We start from the raw sequence: 26830 nt of genomic DNA, 5'->3' as shown, positions 1-26830 counted from the left end.
TTTTGATCGAGCACTTGTACTTTTACTCAAGTAGAAATTTTGAGTACTTTATACAAGTCTGTCCTTACATATCTTGCAGACAGTTCCTAGACTGGGGATCCCACATATTCCCACCCACCATCACTATTTTAAATGGCTATTATCTTTTTAAAGGAGTTGTAAAGGCAGAAGTTTTTTTTTTAAACTTAATGCATTCTATGCATTAAGATAAAAAGCCTTCTGTGGGAAACAGCCTCCCCAGCACCCCCTAATACTTACCTGAGCCCATCTCTATCCAGCGATGTCCATGAGTCCCTGGACCTTCTGGGACTCTCCCTCCTGATTGGCCGAGACACACCTGCGGCGCATTGAGCTCCGGCGGCTGTCTTTCAAAGTCAGTGAGCCAATCAGGAGAGAGAGGGGGCGGGGCTGAACCGCACCTCTGTATCTAAACACGGAGCTGCAGCTCAGCTCTGGAGCTCGCATAGCAAACTGCTCACAGTGGGGGCACTCGACAGGAGGGAGGGGCCAGGAGCAGCGAAGAGGGACCCAAGAAGAGAAGGATCTGGGCTGCTCTGTTCAAAACCACTGCACAGAGGAAGTAAGTGTAACATGTTTGTTATTTAAAAAAAAAAAAAAAACAAGACTTTACAATCACTTTATTATTTGGTGTTTTTAACTTGAATTACTTTTCCCAGTATTTATTTTTTCTTTTAATTCCATCCCTGGCAGCTACTAAGGATAGGAGTAGATTTTGCTGGGCTCTCATGTTTGGTAGGGGACTCATCTAAATCCTTCAGTCCTCGTTGGCCTCTTCCTATAACTCTTTTTACAGAGACTCTAAAGTCAAAGACTGCCCACTCTTCCCCAAACTGAAGCCTTGAACCTCGCAGCAGCACTCACCAACAGCTACTGTCTTCAGTATCCTAGTAACAACCTTTGCTCTTTATGGAGCTGACAGTCAGCTCTCTAGTAATAGCAATCAGAAACGGCTAACTAGCTGCTCGATTGCTATTACAAGCAGCGGGACGGGACATCCCTCCTCCCGCCACCTCCCGTGGCTTGCTCGGGCTCTCCCTTTCCACCAAAAGACCTACGCTACAAGCTGTCATGTCCACCGGCTAGTCGGACCCCCAAACAAAGCCAGGATCAGCTTCGATCGAGAGTCTCCACTATGATAACCCGGAAGCGACAACATCACTTCTGGTTTTCTCAGATGTCAGTGGTGCCATTTTCAAATAATCAAAAGTATTCAAATTGGTGTTTTGAATACTTTCAAGGGCAGAGGAGGGATTTGGGGTCTTACAGACCCCAGATCTCTCCATAAGGAGTACCTGTTCTGTGCCTATTGCTGTCATTAGGATGTTTACATTCCTTGTGACAGCAATAAAAGTGATCAAAAATTTTTTTAAAGCAACTGTGTAAAAATAAAAAAATAAAAGAAATTAATAATTAAAAAAAGTAAAGTGCCCCCATGCTAGCGCGCTAAGGTGACCACACGCGTCGGTCCCGCACGCAAACAGTGATCGTCCCACACATGTGAGGTATTCCCGCGAACGTCAGATCATGGGCAGTTATTCTAGCAGTAGTCCTCCTCTGTAAATCTAAATTGGTAACCTGTAAAGTCTTTTAAAGCATCACCTATGGATAGTTACATAATTTGTCGCCATTACACGGGCATGCAAAATTTTAAAACGTGCCATGTTTGGTATCTTTTTACTTGACGTAACATCATATTTTATATTTTATATTTTTTGCAATAAAATTTTAAAAAGTGCATTTTTTCCCAAAAATTGCGTTTGAAATACAGTGTGCCAAAAAATTGCAAAACCCACCAATTTATTCTCTAGGGCCTCTGAATTAAAAAAAATATAAAATGTTTGGGGGTTCTAAATTAACTTTTTTGCTCCTCCCATGAACTTCCTGATTTAAGCCATGTCTCTGCACTTCCTGTTTGCCAGATTATTGTGATCTTTCCTTTGCATACCTGAAGCTGTCCTATGGTCGACTACCACTCTTTGAGTGACCTTTGACCTACCCACCTTTGGCTTGTTCCTTACCTAAGCTTCCACTTGATTCCAACCTGCAACCCTAATTATCAACCTTTAGCTTGTTCCTCAACTACGCTTCCTCATAATCCTAAACTGCAACCACTTGTTACTGACCTTTGGCTTGTTTACTGACTACATTTATGCTTGATCCCTACCCACTATATCTGCTACTGATCCTTGTTGGCCAACCCTAAAGGACCGCAACCTCTGGTACATACCAGTCATCCACCAGGGTGACCTACTTGTGTATTGGTTGGTGGGATACTCTCTACTGCTGTACCAACTGGTCTGAGAGCCTGAACCCTGAGTGTGACAGTTGCTTTCCTTCCCTTCTGGCAGCCCCTCACTGGTGCTGTCAGCTTCTTCCTCCTTCTGGGTTACTCTTGCAGCATGGAGGCACCCCTGCACATGTGCCCATTTTTGAGAGCAGCTGTGTGCCTCCATAGATACAGGCAGTGCTGGTAAGCCATACCCCCAGTCCCTTATCAAAGGAGGTTGATGGACAACAGAAGAAGGAGGCTATGGCTTCACTGCCCTCAGTTTCGCTTGTGAAAGGAGTTGTGCTGGTACCTAAGACAGTGCTGGAGCAATGACAGGGAGTCAGGAAAGTGTTTAGGAATGGGGGTAGGACAAGAAGTGGGGCATTTTTTTTACCTTAATGCAGAAGAAGCATTAAGGTAAAAAAAAAGAAATGTTACTGTAGAACCACTTGAACATACTTATGACATTCAGTAAAGAGTTTCCTCTACTTTTACAGATCTACCAGATCCTACAAGCCCTTTGCAGTTAGTCAGCAGCACTGCTTATGCTTTTCCCATTACCAATATAGCACAATGTCAGTTTGGCTGCTGTGACCCTACCCCTTTATAGTGGCAATTTCGAACCTGCAGGATTTGCAGCAAATTCATGATTGTAAAATAAATCGGTGTAAATTTCTCTCTCTACGGTGAAAAAAACGAAAATATATATAAAAACATTATACCCTCTTCAGTGTTCAAAAAAATCACAAGAGAGCAAAAAAATTAAATATGTATTTTAAAATCTTTATAAAATAAAAACAATGCTGCCACTATAACTCCAAATTAAGAAATATGACAATGTGATTAAATTACAAAGTGCTTAATCATTAGTAGTGCTGTGAAACAATATTATCAAATAAAAAAGGGGGTAAAAGCAGCACCAAGATAAAAGTATGTGGAACAAAAAGTCCCAAACAATGCAGTCCACAATAGTCCAATATATAGGAGAAGAAGATAGTCCCGGACACCAGTGCCGAAGTCGAGATCAATAGACACCCAGTAGTGATGACAATCCAAACCGCTTACCAGATAACAGGCAAATTGGGCATAAATCACTCTCAGAGAACCCGCACAGGGAAAACTGGATCAAGGACTGGAGGATGATCAGATCCGGACTTAATGGCACCTTAAGACGCTCCCACACAAACGATTATCTTGGCGCTGCTTTTACCCCCTTTTTTATGAATATAAGTTTGTAATCCACTTACCTAGCTGGCGGCCTTGATTAACCCTTTGACCTCTAAGTTTGTCTAAGCGCGGATATTTCATTTTTTATAATATTATCAAATAACATAACACCATTGAATAAAATAACAAATGCATATCAAAGTCAACAAATGTCCTTGAACACACCGAGTGTTGCAAAAAAAGTGAATATTTTAAAAGCAATGTGTGAATGTGATCAGTCCAAATGATTTATTTTTAAAAAAAGTGTGACATGTCCACTCTATCCTCTTTTACCAAAATGTATCACCAGCCCCCCCACTTTAACAGCTTTTCAGACCCTATGTCATTGACAAAATTTTGGATCAAAAAGGTTGTTTGGAAACAACCTGCGGAAAGGGGTGCTGCTCCAGTTTGATGCCCTGAAGTCCCAACAACAACTATCAAACTCTTATTTATTTAATTACCTGCAGTTCTGATGTGTGTTTAATGTCCAATTTGGAGGATCCTCTGAACGGTCTGTGCAGGTTGGGGACGTAGAGGCTTTCCTACGTGATGAAACATTGCCTAAGGCATTATCCACCATATACAAACAAGTGCTTATTGATACAGGCAAGGTCCTTATGCCATGTTAGATTGCATGGTCATTTGACTTCCCTTAACCACTTGCCCACTGCTCACTGTGCTGCTACTGCGGCAAAGTGGCTCATTACCGTCTGGCGACGTAGACCAACGTCAGCAGACTCTCCCCTCTCTCGGTGTCGCGCGCGCCGCCGGAGGCTCGCTCCCGCTGTATTCAGACACAGCGGGAGTCGGGCCAGGGGAGGAGAGGCGGTGATCACCGCCGCTCTTCCCTGATCGTCGGGGATCGAGTGAGGATCAGTAACAGTACATATTTATAGCACTGATTACTGTAGTAATGTCATTGGCACCCCCAAAAGTGTCAAAAATGTCAGTCAGGGGTCCGATCTGTCCACCGCAATGTCGCAGTCCAGCAAAGAAAATCGCAGATCGCCGCCATTACTAGTAAAAAAAATAAACAATAAAAATGACAAATCTTTCCCGTAGTTAGTAAACGCAATAACTTTTGCGCAAACCAATCAAAATACGCTTATTGTGATTTTTTTTACCAAAAATATGTAGCAGAAAATTGTCCTAAAATGTTAAAAAATGTTGATTTATACATTTTTTTTGGGAATGTTATATATCAAATGTGTTAAAGAAAAAAGTGCGCAGGTCAGTGATAAGCTGCTCCCAGATTGAAAATTGGTATATAATGTGTGATGGATGGTGCGCTTTATCTACGTAATAATGTACAATAAAATGTGCAAGTGACTCACATATGCAAAATCAAATTGAACAAATGTACAAAAAACAAAAAACAAAATGTGATTAAACAAAGTCCCAAACACAACGTGTCTATATACTGGAATAACAATCCAGTGATATGAATAATGACAGATGGTGATGAACTCAAATGGTGATAAAAATTCCCTCCACCTGCCTGAATTCCTCCTTACCGGACGGAATGAAAGTAAGTGCTTTTCTTTGCAAAATCCAACAATCCCTGTGCTCAAACAAAAATTAGTGCTCTCCACCGTGCATGCAAGGTAGCCCGCTGGGCCTCTTACCAGATAGGTATGAATAACGCACTCTGCCACGGTACTCTCAGAAGAGTGTATCTCTTTATCCAGATGATAATGGTAGCCACTTAGTGAGATTCACCAGAAAGATCGTATAACTCCTTTCTTTTTGAGCTGTAGCATAAAACTCAATCCAATATGGCAAGCTGAAAGCCTTCGGTAAACAGTTGGAGTACAGAACTTTCCGGATACAGGTGGGTCACACAGACCCCACAAGCCTGTGATCCCTTTATCCTTTGGTGGATCAAACCGTCCCCTCCTGCTCACTGGGGTAACGATCAAGCGGCTCCCGAGCCCCATCAGTAATTACCGCCGGCTCTAAAAAACCGTACCAGGGGGATGCTTCTAGCTGCAGGCATCACCCTGGTACAACCACTTAAATGCAGCTGACGTAGACCTACGTGGTTTGTATTAAGTGGTTTTAAATACACTTAGTTTCATCCACTTTTTCACTTGACATTTTGTGAATAACAAACAAGCATCTCTGCTGGGACAAGTAGTTTTATAAAGCATATTCTATGTGAAAACACAAATAATATCCACGCTATACCATAGACATAAAATCTCTCAAGCAGCTAGCTAAATTCTGTTGATGGCAGAAAAAGTGAATAAAAGTCCAAGTAGGCAGCGCTGAGTGATAAGTATAATCCGAGTCAGTCCCAATCTGATAGGTAGATTCCGTTACCAAGAAAGTGAATACTGAAGCCACACGTCACCCGAATCTGTGTGTAATGAGAGGCTGCTTACCAGACCTCCAAAGCTTTGGAGTATGTAATGAACCCAGATGGAGGAATACAAAGACAACCGGCTGCTTCAGGCTGACTCCCAAACTGATAGGTAATTCCTCACACACAGCTCCCAAGCAATGATTGATAATCAACATTCAAGGGTGTAGAGTAACGTCATATGTGAGACATAAAAGATACAGACATAGTGGAGCCCGGTATGCAAGCAGGATGTTCTTTTATTATAAAAATATACTCACAAACAGGCGATAAAATAAGGCAGTAAAATCAAATAGATCATCTGTTGGCTGCCGCGGCTTGAGAGCTTACCAGCGTTATGTCCAGCCTGACATGTTTCATCCTAATGGATATCGTCAGAGGCATGATTCTATTCTTTTCTATTTAAAGCTAGAGATCCAAGGATAAAAAAAAAACTCCTATGGCAGTCCTCTTTTAGTGGTGCATTATCATACCTGCTACAATAACCAGCTCTCAGCTGTAATATCCGCACCATACACAGGAAGTGATTCTCCTTAGCAGATCAAATGACCTGTCAGCGCCACCAAGGAACTTGGTCATTGAAGACTTCCCCTGCCAGGTTTTGGACTGCTTGTGCTGGGACTCACTTCAGACAATACAGTACTGTCCAAAAGTTATAGACAGGTGTGAAAAAAATGCTGTACATTAGGAAAGCTTTCAGAAATAGAATTGTTCATTTTAATCAATTAATAAATACATAAAAAAAAGTTAATGAACAGAAGAGAAATCCAAATCAAATCAATATTTGATTTGACCACCCTCTACCTTCAAAACAGTATCACAACAGCCTAAATAGGTACACTTTTACAGATATGGCTTTTTGGCCACAATTCTTCCATGAAGATAATTTCTGGACAGACTTCTCTGGACAGTAGATGGGTAAACCGGGGTCCCACTGGTTTCCACCATTTCTGTGCTAATAGCACTGTCAAAGGGAAGTAAGCATGATGTGTCTTTCATTTGCTACATTGTTTCCTTGACTAACCAATGTATCTATGATCCTCAATGTTGCCTGTTTCTTTGTGCTTCTTCAAAAATGCTTGAATGGCACATCTTGAAACCCCAGTCTGCTTTGAAATATTTGCCTGGAAGAGACCTTGCTGATGCAGTATAACTACATTGTGTCTTGTTGCTGTGCTGTCTTGCCATGGTGTTTGACCTGTGACATGAAACTGTCTTCCCCAACATCACCTTTGTAGCAGAATTTATTTGTTCTAGAAAATAGTGGGTGGAGGCTAGGAGGGGTTGTCCTAAATATTTAAGGGATTTCAGCCAATCCCCAGGTTGAGGGCCTGGTAGGGAGCTGAAAAAGCCCTTAAATAGACATGAGCCATGCCAGCAGTTGGAAGGATTCAAGTTGCAGAGGCAGTGGAGAGAGCAAGGAGAGACTGTGAGTAGAACAGCACGGTGCAGGGACAGACAAGGGGACAGACTGCCAGTGCTGGCAGTGCTCTCTTGAAGACAGCAGTGTGCCAAGCCCTCATCAAATGTTGCCCCGGGTAATCTCCATGCGCTTGTTAGTCAGGAGGACTGGGAAAAGGAGGCAGCCAGGTGCAGCTGTTGGCAGTAAGATGGGCTAGCAATTCCTGCAAGCAGTGGAACTGGGGTCAGTGGCCACAAGGAAGCAGAAGGTGATGTGATATGCTGTTCATTCTCTATGTGTTGCTTTGCCAAGCAGCGTTCCTGCCTGTAATGGGCTGTTGCTGAAATGACAATAGGAAGCAGGACAAAAAAGAATGCTCTCTCTAATAAATGAGAGCTTGGGACTTTTAAGGTGCCAGTAACTGTAGTCAACACATTGAGTAAAATTCAAACTTTTTAATTATATTTAGTAAAAAACTACATGTTAAAAGACAAAAGGACCAATCTATAATCGCTGTCCATCAACGTGATTTGGTGCAGTAAGGAGTCGCAGTGTAGCAATTCCGACATGTTTCACCATTGGTTTGGTTTCTTCAGGGGATATATTTAGCTACACCTAGGTAGATGGGTCCAAAAAGAAAACACAAAATAAGTATACAAAATACAGGTTTGATCAATGTAAACAAAAATAAACAATATAGACAAAAAAGAAAAATTTATATTTTTTAAAAGATATAGCAATACAACAATATCAAACATATATTCAATATTATACCACGAGACAGATATAATAAATCTTCAATATCTTCAATATAAGGATCAAATATTTGCATACTACAATGAGACATATTAATTAGAGATCATTTAGGAGCATCTTACCAGACCAGGAGCGCAATATTTGAAATATAGATATAAGGTCCAATTTGTATATTGCAGCAATGAGCAAAAAATGGGGGGAGCACAAGGAGCCACAAATCAAGGGGTACATATATTGCATTTGTAACATAAAAGCTTTCCATTCTGAAAAAAGAAACAGGTTTTCTTGACAGACTCCATGACAGCATATGTTTGGGTATCTCCCACCCCATAGGACCCCACTCCCATAAATTTTGAGACTGGACCAGAAGCCACATTCTATTGTTGTCCTCCTCATAGGACCCTTGATGTTTGGAATTTTTCCTACCTTTTTGGAAGGCTCAGCAGCCAGTTTTTAAGCTGGAACAACTGTGCAGATACAATGAGACTTCCAGCTTCGACAGGACAACTCGCATTATCACTGTGTCCCCAGCTATGAGTGGGGTGGTATTATGGCACACATATGCAGAGGATCAATGCTTTGATAATGGGCTCTGCCATCAGCGGGCATTTGCATTGCCCAGGAGCCCTGCTATCAGCGGGTGGCTAATAGGTGTGCCTAGTGTGGATACAGCAGCTACGTTCCTGCCTCCAGAATCAGTGTGCCCCCATTAATGCAGAGTGACCAGTGTGCCCCCATTAATGCAGAGTGGCCAGTGTGTGTGTCCCCATTAATGCAGAGTGACCAGTGTGTGTGCCCCCCATTAATGCAGAGTGACCAGTGTGTGTGCCCCCATTAATGCAGAGTGACCAGTGTGCACCCATTAATGCAGAGTGACCAGTGTCCGTGCCCCCATTAATGCAGAGTGACCAGTGTGCCCCCATTAATGTAGAGTGACCAGTGCGGATTAGAGCACCGCATGATTACAAAAAGCAAAGTTCTTCTGCTTACCCGGCGGAGAGGCTGTTATACAAAGTCCCGCCTCCTGGACCTGCTCCTATGATAGACGTAACCAGTGTTCTGTTCATCATAGGTAGGATCCGGTACAGGAGGCGGGACTTCGTATGACAGCCTCTCCACCAGGTAAGCAGAAGAACTTGGCTTTTTGTAATCATGAAGCGCTGCCACAGTGTAAGACACAGCCACTCCGATCCTCTCCATTCTGCCCCCCGCTGATGACAGAAGGAAGGAGAATGGTCAGGAAACAGAGCCCTCTTCTGACAGCAGCGGCTTTGGGAGGGGGGCGGGGCGTTCGAGGAGGCAGCACAGTTCTTCCTTGCCAGTGGGGAGAGCAAGCAGGAAGGGAACCGCGGCAACCGCACTCACAAATTAGCAAGCCTCTGCCTGTAGCAACACCACTGAGCGCCGCCCCTGACTGATTTGCATTCCATGCCAGCGCCATCCTTGCCTATAGGTAGCGCCGGCCCTGAGCTGCGCACATTATCAGCACTTCACCTCCGCTGCGCCCCCCCCCCCTTCCTCCAATAAATTGTTCCACACCTTGTACCGGCCCTGCACTGGACCAGCCTACCGGGAATTCTCCCAGTGCTCCCGATTAGCCAATCCAGGCCTGTCTCTTGGTGATTGATGTACATTGCAGCATTTTATCAATGTTTGGTGTAGTTTCCTACCTTTCTTCTTTTTTTCTGTCCTGAACAGATAACAGTTTGTTTTTTCATCATGGCTTTCTTTCTGTATGGCAAGGTCTGATTTATTAGCCACTTGGTAGAATCACAATGCTCTGATGTGAGAAGCTACAGTGTCCGTATTCCTTTAGCAATGGTTAAACCTTTAGGAGCTTTTTTCACCTAGCAAAAAGAAACAACTATTACACTTTCTTTTTTGACAGTTTTCAAAATCTCAGCAGCTGCAGTTTGAATTTGGAAAGTTATGTAAGTTATTACATGGTTTTAGTAGCAATTGTACATGGTATCATATTTTTTTAACAATGGGGAGTTCCCCCTTAGACTTGCACAGTGTCCCTGTTTAGCAGGGATTTTATTATTTTACTTTGGCAGGTCCTTGTGCAGACGGCAGTCTAATTCCTCTATGCCGTTACTGCTCTATACATACCTACCAAATTTCTCAAATGGGAATGAGGGACAACAGGGCTGCTGATAGAAATCACGGGGCCCTGTACAGAATACCTGACAGGCCCCCCAAGAAAAAAATTAAAGCTATATTTGGATAATACAATAAAATCATTGTAAAATATTGTAAGAACATTGACACATTAAGATACTCTTAAAAAGTTCCACAAAACATTATGTTTCTAACCTTCACACATATTTAGAGGGATGTTAATATATGGGGAAACGGTGTATGCTAGCATAAACAAAAGTGGATAAAAAAATAGTTATATATATAATACATCCACTTAACTACCAATGTAACTATCGCTCCACATTTCCCCCGACCAACAAGCCTGTGTGTGTGTATGCACACCTCAAACTGCAGCACCAATCCTGCACAGCCAATGAACATGGTTTGTCAAAAAGACACATAAATTATAATGATATAATCAATATACTAAGATTATACATGTATAACACAGCTATTAGTGTGCGGAAATAGGCTAAAAATAAAAAATATATATAGAAGTGTGCACAAAAAACGGGAAAAACCTGATTACACAAGGGGCTAAGCTGCTTATAGAACCCATATAACCCATATCCAACATTGGGCATGGGCATATGTCATAAAAATGAGTAACATCCCATTCAAAGTTAAGGTCAGAGGTCTTTCTAGTATTAGGAGTGAAAATCCAAAAAAACCTCTTTACATAACATCCTAAACTTATCACCACCTGTCTTGGCGAGTACCACCCTTTTGATCCCCTGTATACATAAACTATTACCATCCTTATTGTGGCATTCATTCCAGTGTTCTGCAACATTGATGGAATGGTTCTTATGTATGTCATATAAGTGATCATGAAGGTGGTCCCTCAATCTGCGGGATGTGTGACCCACATATTGTATGGAGCATGATTCACATGTGATAACATATACTAAATGCTTAGTGTTACAGTTAATAAATGTTGGGATTTTATATTCTTTATTGGTTGCAGTGGAACAACTAACCTCTCCTCTATTAAAATGCGGGCAACATGGACAGGTACCTGCACCACATCGAAAGGACCCCTTAAATTGCAACCAATGGGGAGGATGTTGTTTGCTAGTATATAAACTTGGAGACAGGATTCTGCCTAAAGTGGGAGCCCTACTTGAAACTGTCTTGATCCCTTTAGATAGAATTTGGGCATACACTGGTTCATTACATAAGATGGGTAAATATTTTCTTATGGTATTATCAATCTTACCAAATTCAACACTGAAAGGGGTAGAAGACACAGGGACACCTTTGGATTCAGAGAATGTTACTCTATTTTTGTTATTACTATTACTGTCCCTGAGTAATTCACCTCTCACAGTGTTGTTAGTGATATTATTCGCTAGATCCGAGCTAGGCTCTGGATAACCCCTATCCCTAAACCATTTTTTCATTATTACCACTTCTGCTTGGAATTCTGTGTCTTCACTACATATGCGTCTAAGCCTTAGGAATTGTCCCTCCGGTATACCCTTAATAGTGTGTTTAGGATGACCAGAATCTATACAGGGTATTAGCGGTCGACGGCTTCCTATAAAGCCTGGACACTACTCTAGAGTTTTTTGCCTACTAAACAACATCCAAAAATTCTATGGAATTTGGGTCCATATGACCTGTAAACTGTAAATCGAGGTTGTTGGCATTAAGATAAAAAAGCCAATTGCCTAAACCACCCATTTCCTTAGTGCAAATTAAGAGCAGGTCATCTATGTAGCGACGAAGTGATCAAAGAATTGTATGAACTGGGTCTTTCCAGTTAAACCCTCATAAGTTTTGCACTTTACTATCTAGAGTTTAGCATTTGTCACCCCATTATCAAAGATGTTAGAAAGATGCCCTCTCTCTAAAAACTTCTGCCGCATTGATGCAACTATGTGGCACGTTCCAATGGTTTTGAGCAGGTGTGCATTACTCCAACAAATTGTAAGACTCTCCACTTTATGATGAGGACTACTCTCCACTTTATGATGAGTAAAGTGGTAAAAGGCAAAATGCATTTCTATCTAAATGTGTTTAGAGTATAGTTTATTTATTAGACAATCTTACAGATTTATCTTCCACAATGGCCACATTAAGAAATATGATATAGGAATCAGATATGGTGAAACTAAATTGAATGGAAAGAAAAATTGAATTAATAAAATACATACATTCTTCACTTTTTTATTTTAAGATTTTTATTATCAGAAAATAAGGATCACAGACAAAAATTATGTACATTTGAAACAAGGCATATTAACATTAGACCTTAAAAATATAGCAGTCCCCATCTGGGGCCCTTCTACTGCTTCCTATTTTTTAATGCTACTTTTCACAGCCAGAAATATTAAGTATTAAAATCATATCTCTACATTTTCAGAAATAAGGGACTCCGGTATGTAAAGTTTTGTTCAAGAAGTCCCAACAAAAAATTAGCAAAAGAGGGTCCAGCAGAGCTGCACATAGCCAGTCCTTCTGAAGGACGATGTGTTATCAAATAACAAAAAAATGTTTTGCAAAACGATTTTTACTCCCTTAATGATAAATTCAGTGGCATTTTCCATGGGGGAGTTAGTACAGAAAGGACAAACAGCTTGTAGACCAGCCTTGAGGGATGGGTGCGAGATGGATTTTCTCTTACTATAAAAAAATAGAGTATCTTCAAACCACTGCTCTCGTTTTACTGACTGTAATACCAACCTCCAGTAACCCTATTATGTGTGTTGTTTTTTTTTTTATTTAAATAAAAATCAGGTCACATTTTAAGAACCATTCATGCAGAAATCCAAATAATGTCAAAGGACTAACAAATGCTTCCTTGCACGTAGTATTTGGTAGTACATGGTTTGCAATTTGAATAATAGTCAATACCTCGATTGCCTCAAGGGAGCCACTGCCAAGGGGTAATGTTGAGCATAATGCCTTCCGAAGGTCTTTTCATTTTAATTTCCTCACCAGGATATCTCATTTTAATTTTATCCACAGCTGGATTACCAAAGATTGCCTGTTGTTGAATGTTAACACCTGCATCTTGTCTCTTCCTATCTAGAGGATCCGGGCCTCAGGTCTTATTCTTCTGGAGACAATCCTCTTCGGGTCACTGCTGCTCTACTTTCCAGTGAGTGAAATCAGAGGTATTTGTTTTCCCTTGTATAGTACAAATGTTGCACAATAGCATTATAAGATATTTTTGTCTGTTTCAGGTATTCATTGTGTATTTTAAACCTGGTGTTTTTCGTTGTATTGCCCTTCGTTGGGTTAGAGTTCTTGGCTTCTGCATAGTATATGGAACCATTATTCTTAAACTTTACAGGTGAGCAACGTTGAATGTACTGCTTTAAGTGATAATGTATTAAGCTTCACAAAGACAAGTCCATAATCGTAGGCTGTATGATGAGAAGTATATAAAGAACTATTTGTGTGTGGTAAAACTCCGCGCTTATGGAATATATATTTGGATACAAATAAATGAATAAATAAATCCTAGGCTGCAGCCTCCCTGAACTATAGTCAAGAGTGAAGGGGGGTGAGGGAATGGTGCTGCCTAGTGGCGAGAATATATATATATATATATAAATGTGGAGTGCAGAATGGATATGGCAATAAATATGTAGGTCAAATATTCTGGGAATCCAATAAAAACCACAAGGTATAAAGAGATGCAGTATAAAAACTATAAATATAAATGTATAAAAAATATCAATGGGTCAAAGTGACATGTGCGTGAATGACCCTATAAAGTGACATGTGCATGTGTAACCACAAGTATGGAATCCAAAGAGTATAAATAAATGCAATATATAGACAGGTATATATAAATGAATAAGTACCAATGAATCAAAGTGACCACAAGTGATGTGAGATCCAAAATATATAAAATAATGCAGTATAAATATAAATATCAATAACTCAAAGTGACATGTGCATAGATATCCAAAAGTGACCAACATAAACTAGTGGCAAGTAAATAAATATGATAAAAACGTGATGGTGTATCCAAAGGAGTCCAATAATAGATAATAAAGTGATAAAGTGATAATAAAGTCATAGATAATGAATAAATATTAAATGGTGGTAGGGTGACTAAAAAGTCCATAAATAATTAGCAGGTGACAATCTTCGTGTAAATTATACACCATAAGTGACCCCGTGGTGGGCAGTGAGGTGCTCCGTGACCTCTCTAGTAAGTAGCGCACTCACCAGAAATACCCACCCCACACAGGGGTATAGAGCGAGTATATATAGTGATTAGGGTTGAGCGGACACCTAGATGTCCGTGTTCGACGGGTTCGGCCGAACTTTAAAAAAAAGTCCGGGTCCGTGTCCCGGACTTTTACCGAACTTTTCCCGGACACCGAACCCCATTGAAGTCAATGGGGACCCGAACTTTAAGGCACTAAAATGGCTCTAAAACACCAAAGGAAAGGGCTAGAGTGCTGCAAATGGCAGCAAAACGTAATTAAGAGCATGGCAAGTGCTCTGCAAACAAATGTGGATAGGGAAATAACTTAAAACAACAAAAAAAAACAGAAAAATAAAACAATGTTCTTCTTCATCTCTGAAGGACGAGGCCCATATGGAGTAGGAGGGAGGTTGAGGTGGTGGTGGATGTGGCGGTGACATAGGCGTGCGCACAGGGTGTGCTGGGTGTGCCTGGGCACACCCTAATCACCTAGGGCACATAGCATTGCCAGTGAGGAGATGGGAAAGATCTCCCTGGGACCTGCTCTGCTCTATTTCTCCTTGCCTACAGGTACATGGCCCCGATACATTACTCTCCCTGCTGGCAAACACATGCATGTGTATTTCAACTTTGGGGTGCACACCTTAATGCAATAGGCTGCGCACACCTATGGGCGGTGTAGGTGGAAGCGGCGGTGGAGGAGGACCAGGGCCGGATTAACAGCATCATGGGCTTGGTGCTGAGGATTTTGAAGGGCCTTAGGGCCGTGCCTTGCCATGCACCCAGAGGAGGAAGGGTGCAGCCATGCATGCCTAATTCAACATGGGATGCTGTCTCTGAAGCCCATAAACACATCCATGCATCGCCAACTGTCCCTCCTTGTCCGGCCTTCACGCTGTGTGGGGAGGTTCTGAGGGTGCTGCCTGGGGAAGCGAGCATAGAAGCCAGACTTCTGTGTTTACAAGTGACAGAAGAGCGGTAACAGTGAATATGGCCAACCCGGGGCCTATATAAAAGGTAGGGGCCTGGAGCTGCAGCTCCAATAGCCCCTACATTAATCTGGCCCTGAGGAGGAGGACGAGGTAGCCAACACTGCTTCTTTTCACAAATTTTAAATGAGGGTACACCCCAAAAGAGTGAGAAAGAGCAAAAATGGAACAATGGGTGGGTAAGGTCGGTATCCATTGCTATTCTGCACAAGGTACGGAAAAGTCCCGTGGGATCCATGCCTGGTTCATTTTAATGAACGTGAGCTTGTCCACATTGTCTCTGGACAGGCGGCTGCGCTTGTCTGTTATAACGCCCCCAGCCGTGCTAAATACCCGTTCAGATAATACACTGGCTGCAGGGCACGCCAGCACCTCCAAGGCGTAAAGGGCAAGCTCAGGCCATGTGCCCAATTTGGAGACCCAGAAGTTGAAGGGGGCAGACCCGTCATTCACTACATGTAGGCGTGTGCACACATACTGCTCCACCATGTTGGTAAAATGCTGCCTCCTGCTAAGACGTTCCATCTGAGCTGCTGGTGCTGCTGTTTGTTGTGGCGTGCTGACAAAGCTTTTCCACATTTCGGCCATGCTAACCCTGCCTTCTGAGGTGCTGGCGGTGCCCTGGTTGCGTTGGCGACCTCCTCCTCCTCTGCCTTGTGCTTCCACTGTGGCCCCGCTGTCAGATGGGAATGCCAGCAGCATGGCGTCTACCAGCGTGCGCTTGTACTCGTGCATCTTGCGATCGCGCTCCAGTGAGTGAATTAAGGACGGTACGTTGTCCTTGTAACGGGGATCCAGCAGCGTGGCCACCCAGTAATCAGCACAAGTTAGAATGTGGGCAACTCGGCGGTCGTTGTGGAGACACTGCAGCATGTAATCGCTCATGTGTGCCAGGCTGCCCAGAGGCAACGAAAGGCTGTCCTCTGTGGGAGGTGTATGGTCCGTGTCCTCTGTATCCCCCCAGCCACGCACCAGTGATGGCCATGAGCTGGCCTGGGTGCCACCCTGCTGTGAACATGGTTCCATCTCCTCCTCCAGCTCCTCCTCCTCCTCCTCATCCTCCTCATCCTCCAGAACTGTGCCCCTGCTGGACAATTGCGCCCCTGGCGTTTGCGTGTGCAGGAACCCACCCTCGGAGCCCCTTGCGAATGACTGCCCTGAAAGCCTTGGAAATGTTACCTCTTCATCCTCCTCCTCCTCCTCATCCTGTGCCACATCCTCTTCCATCATCGCCCGAATTGTTTTTTCAAGGAGGCATAGAAGTGGGATAGTTAAGCTGAGAACGGCGTCATTGCCACTGGCCATGTTGGTGGAGTACTCAAAACAGCGCAACAAGGCACACAGGTCTCGCATGGAGGCCCAGTTATTGGTGGTGAAGTGGTGCTGTTCCGCAGAGCGACTCACGCGTGCGTGCTGCAGCTGAAACTCCACTATGGCCTGCTGCTGCTCGCACAGTCTTTCCAGCATGTGCAAGGTGGAGTTCCACCTTGTGGGCACGTCACATATGAGGCGGTGAGCGGGAAGGCCGAAGTTACGCTGCAGCGCTGCCAGGCGAGCAGCAGCAGGGTGAGAACGCCGAAAGTGCGCACAAACGGCCCGCACTTTCTGCAGCAGCTCTGACATATCGGGGTAGTTTTTAAGGAACCTCTGCACCACCAAATTCAGCACATGCGCCAGGCAAGGGATGTGCGTCAAACCGGCTAGGCCCAGAGCTGCTATGAGATTTCGCCCGTTATCGCACACCACCAGGCCGGGCTTGAGGCTCGCTGGCAGCAACCACTCATTTGTCTGCTGTTCCATGCTCCTCCACAACTCCTGCGCGGTGTGTGGTTTGTCCCCCAAACAGGCAAGTTGTAAAACTGCCTGCTGTCGTTTACCCCTGGCCGTGCTGAAGTTGGTGGTGAAGGTGTTACGCTGTCCGGATGAGGAGGCGGTAGAGGATGAGGAAGCGGAGTAGGAGGAGTTACGAACAGGAGGCAAACTGAAGCGCCCTGCAATCCTCGGTGGTGGAAGGACATGCGCCAAATTGCTATCCGCCTCAGGCCCATCCGCCACTGCATTTACCCAGTGTGCCGTTAGGGAGATATAACGCCCCTGACCGTGCTTACTGGTCCACGTATCCGTAGTTAGGTGGACCTTGGCACAGATGGCGTTGCGCAGTGCACACCTGATTTTTTCCCCCACTTGGTTGTGCAGGGAAGGGATGGCTTGCCTGGAAAAGTAGTGGCGGCTGGGCACGACGTACTGTGGGACAGCCACCGACATAAGGTTTTTAAAACTGTGCGTCTCCACCAGACGGAATGACAGCATTTCAAAGGCCAATAATTTTGAAATGCTGGCATTCAGGGCCAGGGATCGCGGGTGGGTAGGGGGGTACTTCCTCTTCCTCTCAAGTGTTTGGGAGATGGAAAGCTGAACGCTTCCACGGGACATTGTGGAGATGGTTGTTGGTGACCCAGGTGGTGGTGTTGCTGACAGATCGTCTGTTTGCGGGGTGGCAGGTGCCGGTATCACTACAGATGTGGCTGGAGCGGCCGAGACTGCAGCAGAAGAGGAAGCAGGATGAGCCAGAGACGTTTCTTGGTTTTGAAGGTGTGTACTCCACTGCAGCTCGTGCTTTGCACTTAGATGCCTGATCATGCAGGTTGTGCTCAGGTTGAGAAGGTTCATGCCTCGCTTCAAGCTCTGATTGCACAGGGTGCAAACCACTCGTGTCCTGTCATCAGCACATTTTCTAAAGAACTTCCACGCTAGAGAACTCCTTTGAGCTGACTTTGGTGCGCTCGTTCCCTTGCTGCGTTGGGCAGTAGCGGGCGTAGTGTCTAGGGCACGGCCGCTCCGCTTCTGCACCCTGCTCCCTCTTCTGCTGTGCTGGTGGCTCTGTGCGACCACCGCCTCTTCCTCCAAACTACTCAGTTCACCTGCATGACGTTCATTCCATGTGGGGTCGAGGACCTCATCGTCCTCCACATCATCTTCCACCCAGTCTTCACCCCTGCCCTCCTTGTCGGTCTCCACAATGCTGAACGCCGCAGCAGTTGGCACCTGCGTTTCGTCATCATCGGAGACGTGCTGCGATGATCCTTGCATGTACTCATCTTGAGAAATAAGTGGTTGGGCATCGCTGCACTCAATCTCTTCCACTTCTGGGGCAGGGCTAGGTGGATGGCCCTGGGAAACCCTGCTGACAGAGTCCTCAAAAAGAATAAGAGACTGCTGTATGGCTTGGGGCTCAGACTGCTGGCCTGATTTGCAAGGGGGTGAGGTGAAAGACGGTTGGACGTTGGCTGCAGGTGCCAACTCTGACCTTTCTGCAGTAGACTGGGTGGGAGACAATGTGAAGGAACTGGAGGCACTGTCAGCAGCAAACCAATCTACTATCGCCTCAACTTGTTCTGGCCTCATCACTTCTAGGGGCGTTTGATGCCCTACCAAATACTGATGCAGGTTCTGTCGCCTACTCACACTTGAGGAAGGTGTTTCACTTGTGCGTGTAGCTGGCACAGATCGACCATGTCCTCTCCTTGCAACAGGAGCTCTACCAGCAGCACCACGACCCAGGCCACGGCCCTTATTTGACGGTCTCCTCATATTTCTGTAATTTAAGATCTTGCCCTAGAAAGGTTTTTATTGAATAGCGGAATAGAAAATATGATCCAAAAAAAGTGTATGTATATCACACGTACACAACCACACTAGGCCCCAATTACTATTGTTTGTACCCCTAAAAGGCTAGATGAGGAGTAGGGGGAGTATGGAACAGGCAGCACCCTCAAACCTTCAGAAGTATGAGATGAACCCCAACAACTTGGAAAGGTGGATCTCTCTCACACGTACCGACACAGACTATCCCGCAATTCAATTGATCCTCAAAGGTTTTTATTGAATAGCGGAATAGGAAATATGATCAAAAAAAGTGTATGTATCTCGCACGTACACAACCACACTAGGCCCCAATTACTATTGTTTGTACCCCTAAAAGGCTAGATGAGGAGTAGGGGGGGTATGGAACAGGCAGCACCCTCAAACCTTCAGAAGTATGAGATGAACCCCAACAACTTGGAAAGGTGGATCTCTCTCACACGTACCGACACAGACTATCCCGCAATTCAATTGATCCTCAAAGGTTTTTATTGAATAGCGGAATAGGAAATATGATCAAAAAAAGTGTATGTATCTCGCACGTACACAACCACACTAGGCCCCAATTACTATTGTTTGTACCCCTAAAAGGCTAGATGAGGAGTAGGGGGGGTATGGAACAGGCAGCACCCTCAAACCTTCAGAAGTATGAGATGAACCCCAACAACTTGGAAAGGTGGATCTCTCTCACACGTACCGACACAGACTATCCCGCAATTCAATTGATCCTCAAAGGTTTTTATTGAATAGCGGAATAGGAAATATGATCAAAAAAAGTGTATGTATCTCGCACGTACACAACCACACTAGGCCCCAATTACTATTGTTTGTACCCCTAAAAGGCTAGATGAGGAGTAGGGGGGGTATGGAACAGGCAGCACCCTCAAACCTTCAGAAGTATGAGATGAACCCCAACAACTTGGAAAGGTGGATCTCTCTCACACGTACCGACACAGACTATCCCGCAATTCAATTGATCCTCAAAGGTTTTTATTGAATAGCGGAATAGGAAATATGATCAAAAAAAGTGTATGTATCTCGCACGTACACAACCACACTAGGCCCCAATTACTATTGTTTGTACCCCTAAAAGGCTAGATGAGGAGTAGGGGGGGTATGGAACAGGCAGCACCCTCAAACCTTCAGAAGTATGAGATGAACCCCAACAACTTGGAAAGGTGGATCTCTCTCACACGTACCGACACAGACTATCCCGCAATTCAATTGATCCTCAAAGGTTTTTATTGAATAGCGGAATAGGAAATATGATCAAAAAAAGTGTATGTATCTCGCACGTACACAACCACACTAGGCCCCAATTACTATTGTTTGTACCCCTAAAAGGCTAGATGAGGAGTAGGGGGGGTATGGAACAGGCAGCACCCTCAAACCTTCAGAAGTATGAGATGAACCTCAACAACTTGGAAAGGTGGATCTCTCTCACACGTACCAACACAGACTATCCCCCAATTTAACTGATCCCCAAAGGTTTTTGATTAAATAGCGGAATAGAAAATATGATCCCAAAAAAGTGTATGTATATCACACGTACACAACCACACTAGGCCCCAATTACTATTGTTTGTACCCCTAAAAGGCTAGGAGTAGGGGGAGTATGGAACAGGCAGCACCCTCAAACCTTCAGAAGTATGAGATGAACCCCAACAACTTGGAAAGGTGGATCTCTCTCACACGTACCAACACAGACTATCCCCCAATTTAACTGATCCCCAAAGGTTTTTGATTAAATAGCGGAATAGAAAATATGATCCCAAAAAAGTGTATGTATATCACACGTACACAACCACACTAGGCCCCAATTACTATTGTTTGTACCCCTAAAAGGCTAGGAGTAGGGGGAGTATGGAACAGGCAGCACCCTCAAACCTTCAGAAGTATGAGATGAACCTCAACAACTTGGAAAGGTGGATCTCTCTCACACGTACCAACACAGACTATCCCCCAATTTAACTGATCCCCAAAGGTTTTTGATTAAATAGCGGAATAGAAAATATGATCCCAAAAAAGTGTATGTATATCACACGTACACAACCACACTAGGCCCCAATTACTATTGTTTGTACCCCTAAAAGGCTAGGAGTAGGGGGAGTATGGAACAGGCAGCACCCTCAAACCTTCAGAAGTATGAGATGAACCCCAACAACTTGGAAAGGTGGATCTCTCTCACACGTACCAACACAGACTATCCCCCAATTTAACTGATCCCCAAAGGTTTTTGATTAAATAGCGGAATAGAAAATATGATCCCAAAAAAGTGTATGTATATCACACGTACACAACCACACTAGGCCCCAATTACTATTGTTTGTACCCCTAAAAGGCTAGGAGTAGGGGGAGTATGGAACAGGCAGCACCCTCAAACCTTCAGAAGTATGAGATGAACCCCAACAACTTGGAAAGGTGGATCTCTCTCACACGTACCAACACAGACTATCCCCCAATTTAACTGATCCCCAAAGGTTTTTGATTAAATAGCGGAATAGAAAATATGATCCCAAAAAAGTGTATGTATATCACACGTACACAACCACACTAGGCCCCAATTACTATTGTTTGTACCCCTAAAAGGCTAGGAGTAGGGGGAGTATGGAACAGGCAGCACCCTCAAACCTTCAGAAGTATGAGATGAACCCCAACAACTTGGAAAGGTGGATCTCTCTCACACGTACCAACACAGACTATCCCCCAATTTAACTGATCCCCAAAGGTTTTTGATTAAATAGCGGAATAGAAAATATGATCCCAAAAAAGTGTATGTATATCACACGTACACAACCACACTAGGCCCCAATTACTATTGTTTGTACCCCTAAAAGGCTAGGAGTAGGGGGAGTATGGAACAGGCAGCACCCTCAAACCTTCAGAAGTATGAGATGAACCCCAACAACTTGGAAAGGTGGATCTCTCTCACACGTACCAACACAGACTATCCCCCAATTTAACTGATCCCCAAAGGTTTTTGATTAAATAGCGGAATAGAAAATATGATCCCAAAAAAGTGTATGTATATCACACGTACACAACCACACTAGGCCCCAATTACTATTGTTTGTACCCCTAAAAGGCTAGGAGTAGGGGGAGTATGGAACAGGCAGCACCCTCAAACCTTCAGAAGTATGAGATGAACCCCAACAACTTGGAAAGGTGGATCTCTCTCACACGTACCAACACAGACTATCCCCCAATTTAACTGATCCCCAAAGGTTTTTGATTAAATAGCGGAATAGAAAATATGATCCCAAAAAAGTGTATGTATATCACACGTACACAACCACACTAGGCCCCAATTACTATTGTTTGTACCCCTAAAAGGCTAGGAGTAGGGGGAGTATGGAACAGGCAGCACCCTCAAACCTTCAGAAGTATGAGATGAACCCCAACAACTTGGAAAGGTGGATCTCTCTCACACGTACCGACACAGACTATCCCGCAATTCAATTGATCCTCAAAGGTTTTTATTGAATAGCGGAATAGGAAATATGATCAAAAAAAGTGTATGTATCTCGCACGTACACAACCACACTAGGCCCCAATTACTATTGTTTGTACCCCTAAAAGGCTAGATGAGGAGTAGGGGGGGTATGGAACAGGCAGCACCCTCAAACCTTCAGAAGTATGAGATGAACCTCAACAACTTGGAAAGGTGGATCTCTCTCACACGTACCAACACAGACTATCCCCCAATTTAACTGATCCCCAAAGGTTTTTGATTAAATAGCGGAATAGAAAATATGATCCCAAAAAAGTGTATGTATATCACACGTACACAACCACACTAGGCCCCAATTACTATTGTTTGTACCCCTAAAAGGCTAGGAGTAGGGGGAGTATGGAACAGGCAGCACCCTCAAACCTTCAGAAGTATGAGATGAACCCCAACAACTTGGAAAGGTGGATCTCTCTCACACGTACCAACACAGACTATCCCCCAATTTAACTGATCCCCAAAGGTTTTTGATTAAATAGCGGAATAGAAAATATGATCCCAAAAAAGTGTATGTATATCACACGTACACAACCACACTAGGCCCCAATTACTATTGTTTGTACCCCTAAAAGGCTAGGAGTAGGGGGAGTATGGAACAGGCAGCACCCTCAAACCTTCAGAAGTATGAGATGAACCTCAACAACTTGGAAAGGTGGATCTCTCTCACACGTACCAACACAGACTATCCCCCAATTTAACTGATCCCCAAAGGTTTTTGATTAAATAGCGGAATAGAAAATATGATCCCAAAAAAGTGTATGTATATCACACGTACACAACCACACTAGGCCCCAATTACTATTGTTTGTACCCCTAAAAGGCTAGGAGTAGGGGGAGTATGGAACAGGCAGCACCCTCAAACCTTCAGAAGTATGAGATGAACCCCAACAACTTGGAAAGGTGGATCTCTCTCACACGTACCAACACAGACTATCCCCCAATTTAACTGATCCCCAAAGGTTTTTGATTAAATAGCGGAATAGAAAATATGATCCCAAAAAAGTGTATGTATATCACACGTACACAACCACACTAGGCCCCAATTACTATTGTTTGTACCCCTAAAAGGCTAGGAGTAGGGGGAGTATGGAACAGGCAGCACCCTCAAACCTTCAGAAGTATGAGATGAACCCCAACAACTTGGAAAGGTGGATCTCTCTCACACGTACCAACACAGACTATCCCCCAATTTAACTGATCCCCAAAGGTTTTTGATTAAATAGCGGAATAGAAAATATGATCCCAAAAAAGTGTATGTATATCACACGTACACAACCACACTAGGCCCCAATTACTATTGTTTGTACCCCTAAAAGGCTAGGAGTAGGGGGAGTATGGAACAGGCAGCACCCTCAAACCTTCAGAAGTATGAGATGAACCCCAACAACTTGGAAAGGTGGATCTCTCTCACACGTACCAACACAGACTATCCCCCAATTTAACTGATCCCCAAAGGTTTTTGATTAAATAGCGGAATAGAAAATATGATCCCAAAAAAGTGTATGTATATCACACGTACACAACCACACTAGGCCCCAATTACTATTGTTTGTACCCCTAAAAGGCTAGGAGTAGGGGGAGTATGGAACAGGCAGCACCCTCAAACCTTCAGAAGTATGAGATGAACCCCAACAACTTGGAAAGGTGGATCTCTCTCACACGTACCAACACAGACTATCCCCCAATTTAACTGATCCCCAAAGGTTTTTGATTAAATAGCGGAATAGAAAATATGATCCCAAAAAAGTGTATGTATATCACACGTACACAACCACACTAGGCCCCAATTACTATTGTTTGTACCCCTAAAAGGCTAGGAGTAGGGGGAGTATGGAACAGGCAGCACCCTCAAACCTTCAGAAGTATGAGATGAACCTCAACAACTTGGAAAGGTGGATCTCTCTCACACGTACCAACACAGACTATCCCCCAATTTAACTGATCCCCAAAGGTTTTTGATTAAATAGCGGAATAGAAAATATGATCCCAAAAAAGTGTATGTATATCACACGTACACAACCACACTAGGCCCCAATTACTATTGTTTGTACCCCTAAAAGGCTAGGAGTAGGGGGAGTATGGAACAGGCAGCACCCTCAAACCTTCAGAAGTATGAGATGAACCCCAACAACTTGGAAAGGTGGATCTCTCTCACACGTACCAACACAGACTATCCCCCAATTTAACTGATCCCCAAAGGTTTTTGATTAAATAGCGGAATAGAAAATATGATCCCAAAAAAGTGTATGTATATCACACGTACACAACCACACTAGGCCCCAATTACTATTGTTTGTACCCCTAAAAGGCTAGGAGTAGGGGGAGTATGGAACAGGCAGCACCCTCAAACCTTCAGAAGTATGAGATGAACCCCAACAACTTGGAAAGGTGGATCTCTCTCACACGTACCAACACAGACTATCCCCCAATTTAACTGATCCCCAAAGGTTTTTGATTAAATAGCGGAATAGAAAATATGATCCCAAAAAAGTGTATGTATATCACACGTACACAACCACACTAGGCCCCAATTACTATTGTTTGTACCCCTAAAAGGCTAGGAGTAGGGGGAGTATGGAACAGGCAGCACCCTCAAACCTTCAGAAGTATGAGATGAACCCCAACAACTTGGAAAGGTGGATCTCTCTCACACGTACCAACACAGACTATCCCCCAATTTAACTGATCCCCAAAGGTTTTTGATTAAATAGCGGAATAGAAAATATGATCCCAAAAAAGTGTATGTATATCACACGTACACAACCACACTAGGCCCCAATTACTATTGTTTGTACCCCTAAAAGGCTAGGAGTAGGGGGAGTATGGAACAGGCAGCACCCTCAAACCTTCAGAAGTATGAGATGAACCCCAACAACTTGGAAAGGTGGATCTCTCTCACACGTACCAACACAGACTATCCCCCAATTTAACTGATCCCCAAAGGTTTTTGATTAAATAGCGGAATAGAAAATATGATCCCAAAAAAGTGTATGTATATCACACGTACACAACCACACTAGGCCCCAATTACTATTGTTTGTACCCCTAAAAGGCTAGGAGTAGGGGGAGTATGGAACAGGCAGCACCCTCAAACCTTCAGAAGTATGAGATGAACCCCAACAACTTGGAAAGGTGGATCTCTCTCACACGTACCAACACAGACTATCCCCCAATTTAACTGATCCCCAAAGGTTTTTGATTAAATAGCGGAATAGAAAATATGATCCCAAAAAAGTGTATGTATATCACACGTACACAACCACACTAGGCCCCAATTACTATTGTTTGTACCCCTAAAAGGCTAGGAGTAGGGGGAGTATGGAACAGGCAGCACCCTCAAACCTTCAGAAGTATGAGATGAACCTCAACAACTTGGAAAGGTGGATCTCTCTCACACGTACCAACACAGACTATCCCCCAATTTAACTGATCCCCAAAGGTTTTTGATTAAATAGCGGAATAGAAAATATGATCCCAAAAAAGTGTATGTATATCACACGTACACAACCACACTAGGCCCCAATTACTATTGTTTGTACCCCTAAAAGGCTAGGAGTAGGGGGAGTATGGAACAGGCAGCACCCTCAAACCTTCAGAAGTATGAGATGAACCCCAACAACTTGGAAAGGTGGATCTCTCTCACACGTACCAACACAGACTATCCCCCAATTTAACTGATCCCCAAAGGTTTTTGATTAAATAGCGGAATAGAAAATATGATCCCAAAAAAGTGTATGTATATCACACGTACACAACCACACTAGGCCCCAATTACTATTGTTTGTACCCCTAAAAGGCTAGGAGTAGGGGGAGTATGGAACAGGCAGCACCCTCAAACCTTCAGAAGTATGAGATGAACCCCAACAACTTGGAAAGGTGGATCTCTCTCACACGTACCAACACAGACTATCCCCCAATTTAACTGATCCCCAAAGGTTTTTGATTAAATAGCGGAATAGAAAATATGATCCCAAAAAAGTGTATGTATATCACACGTACACAACCACACTAGGCCCCAATTACTATTGTTTGTACCCCTAAAAGGCTAGGAGTAGGGGGAGTATGGAACAGGCAGCACCCTCAAACCTTCAGTATGAGATTGTGTTCACTGTACCCCACAAAGATTGAGTTCACTGCACCCCACAATGATTGTGTTCACTGCACCCCACAAAGATTGTGTTCACTGCACCTCACAAAGATTGTGTTCACTGTACCCCCCAAAGATTGTGTTCACTGCACCCCACAAAGATTCTGTTCACTGTACCCCACAAAGATTGTGTTCACTGCACCCCAAAAAGATTGTGTTCACTGCACCCCAAAAAGGATGTTGTTCACTGCACCCCAAAAAGGATGTTGTTC

At 43.8% G+C, this 26830-nt stretch overlaps 1 protein-coding gene across 1 annotated transcript in view; it reads left to right on the top strand.

Moving 5' to 3' along the window:
- The window catches only part of GPR179 (G protein-coupled receptor 179), a 279308-nt gene that overhangs the window by 163516 nt on the left and 88962 nt on the right, over positions 1–26830 (top strand). Inside the window, exons 5-6 of the mRNA XM_082271241.1 lie at positions 13199–13267; positions 13353–13462. Of these exons, the coding sequence (XP_082127367.1) occupies positions 13199–13267; positions 13353–13462 (179 nt within the window). The remainder of the gene's footprint in view (positions 1–13198; positions 13268–13352; positions 13463–26830) is intronic.

This window comes from Pelophylax lessonae, assembly GCF_965119305.1.
Source record: "Pelophylax lessonae genome assembly, chromosome: 11".
NCBI classification, from domain to species: Eukaryota; Metazoa; Chordata; class Amphibia; order Anura; family Ranidae; genus Pelophylax; species Pelophylax lessonae.
The sequence above is the reverse complement of the archived record's forward strand: the minus strand, read 5'-3'. Positions and strand labels throughout refer to the sequence as shown.